Here is a 1,842-nt window from a genome sequence, read left to right as displayed (position 1 = left end):
TTAAACAATTTTAGTCACAATGACTACTTCTAATGGCCCCACAGTAAAAAAGCAGTGGCTGGTTAACTTTCTATATGGACCCTACTTACATGCCAAGTGTCGTCTCGATCCGAGGAAGACAGTTGGGTTCCTCCCCTTAAGTCATAAAAGTGCGAAAGTTACAAAACATTATTATTTTTAAATATAAAGTTAAAGTCAGTAGAAACTTTTGATTGATCAGAAAAAAAATGTTGAAATTTATTTCACTTTAAAAAGGCAATACAGCATAAAATATCCGTGGTTTCTAAATATTAGTAGATTATTTGACTTAAGGAATGCTGAAGATTAACTGATTTAATTTTTGGAAAGATCTACGATGTAATCATAATCCAATCGCTAAAAAGATGTCTCACACGTGAGATATATACAAATATTTCAGGAAATTTTGTTCTATCCGTGGATGTCTATTTCATCCGAGAAACTGTAAAATTTAACAGATTACCGTGTCTAGGATTTTGTTAAGAATATTCCACGTGCTGAGACTTTACCATACAATTATATGCATTTAATTGCACCTATGAGACAGTCACTTGTTCCGTTTTCTTTGTGACACTCTCTACGGCGACAGCCTCCTTGTCAGCCACTTCTTCAAAGTTCTCTACCAGCTCCGGGACATCGTCCTCCTCGTTAAGAAGTTTCTCATTGCAGACTACATCATTTGCCAATCGCTTTAAATGATTGAGACCTTCAGGACCCAGTTGAGTTAGAATTCCTGGCAGCATGTCAACAATCTAACCACATCCGGAGGAGGACATTGAGTATAAAACAAAACAGGGAATTGTAATCAATTGTCATGTCATGACCTTCTAATTTGATAGCCCGGGTAGGTCCTATTGGCTCTCTCATACCATCTGTCAGTGGAACTTCGTAAAAAAAAAGAAAACTTACCTGCTTGTTCTCTCCATGTCCTGTGATGGCAAAGGTATTGGCTGCAAGTGAAGCCTGAGCTTTTGGATTGTTGAAATGGATTACACTGCCATCATTTTTAATCATATTGACTTCCTCAATGCCGGGAATTGTGTTGACGGCCAATTTTTTCAACGATGACTGCAATTTTTTGTCATCTGTTCCGGGCGTCTGATGAACAATCTTCTTCTTGCGCCTCGGTGTTCCCTTGCCCCCAATTCTTACAGACTCTTGTAACTTTTTGAGCTTCTCAGGATTCATGTTTAACAACAAAATATAAATACACTGATGCACTGATATATTAATTAATCACACTTTTTTCTTTGCTTTTCCACTTTGCTTGTGCACATGGGCGCGTTTCCGCATACAGTGAGCTTTTGATTAAGCTTTAGACGAGTTTTAGACCAGTTTATCAGAGTCATCTATTAACGAGCACTTTAATTACAAATATTTCAAGATTTGTTTTTAACGTTTTTAAAATCAACTAAAATGACTAAAATATCATTTTTTTAGCAATGGATTTAGAATTCACTTGGATCAAGGGGGAGATATTAGGGTCGGAAGTGGTGTACAGGTGAAAATGAAGTGCTTAGAAGTCTTTGGAAGTGTGAGTGCTCAAATTTAAAGTTTTTAGTCTAATTATGTACGTTTTTTTAAAGATTACATTACTTTTAGTTAAGATTTTTAATTCGAGCGGCAAACTGAAAAGGTTTGTGGACATTTTTAAGTTCGATTATGACAATAAATGAAGCAAATTACACTCAAATTTATTATAGCTTGATTGTGTTGTAATTGTCCCAAGCATATTAATAATAATAACTCAGTTAAATAATAATTTTCCTTAATTTTTACAGAAATTTCAAATTCATGTAATGGCTCGCAGACAATAACATAGCT

At 35.2% G+C, this 1,842-nt stretch overlaps 1 protein-coding gene across 1 annotated transcript; it reads right to left on the bottom strand.

Moving 5' to 3' along the window:
* Positions 1-212: 212 nt before the first annotated feature.
* LOC129801855 (transcription factor BTF3 homolog 4-like) lies at positions 213-1,302 on the bottom strand. Its single transcript, XM_055847224.1, has 3 exons — positions 928-1,302; positions 528-770; positions 213-460 (listed from the first exon to the last, which is right to left on the bottom strand). Exons 1-2 carry the CDS (start codon positions 1,204-1,206, stop codon positions 555-557), a joined length of 495 nt encoding a protein of 164 aa, XP_055703199.1. The 5' UTR covers positions 1,207-1,302; the 3' UTR covers positions 213-460; positions 528-554.
* Between the last annotated feature and the right edge of the window lie 540 nt (positions 1,303-1,842).

This window comes from Phlebotomus papatasi, chromosome 2 (assembly GCF_024763615.1).
Source record: "Phlebotomus papatasi isolate M1 chromosome 2, Ppap_2.1, whole genome shotgun sequence".
In the NCBI taxonomy this organism is placed as follows: Eukaryota; Metazoa; Arthropoda; class Insecta; order Diptera; family Psychodidae; genus Phlebotomus; species Phlebotomus papatasi.
Note: the sequence above shows the minus strand (reverse complement) of the source record. Positions and strands in the feature narration are given on the sequence as shown.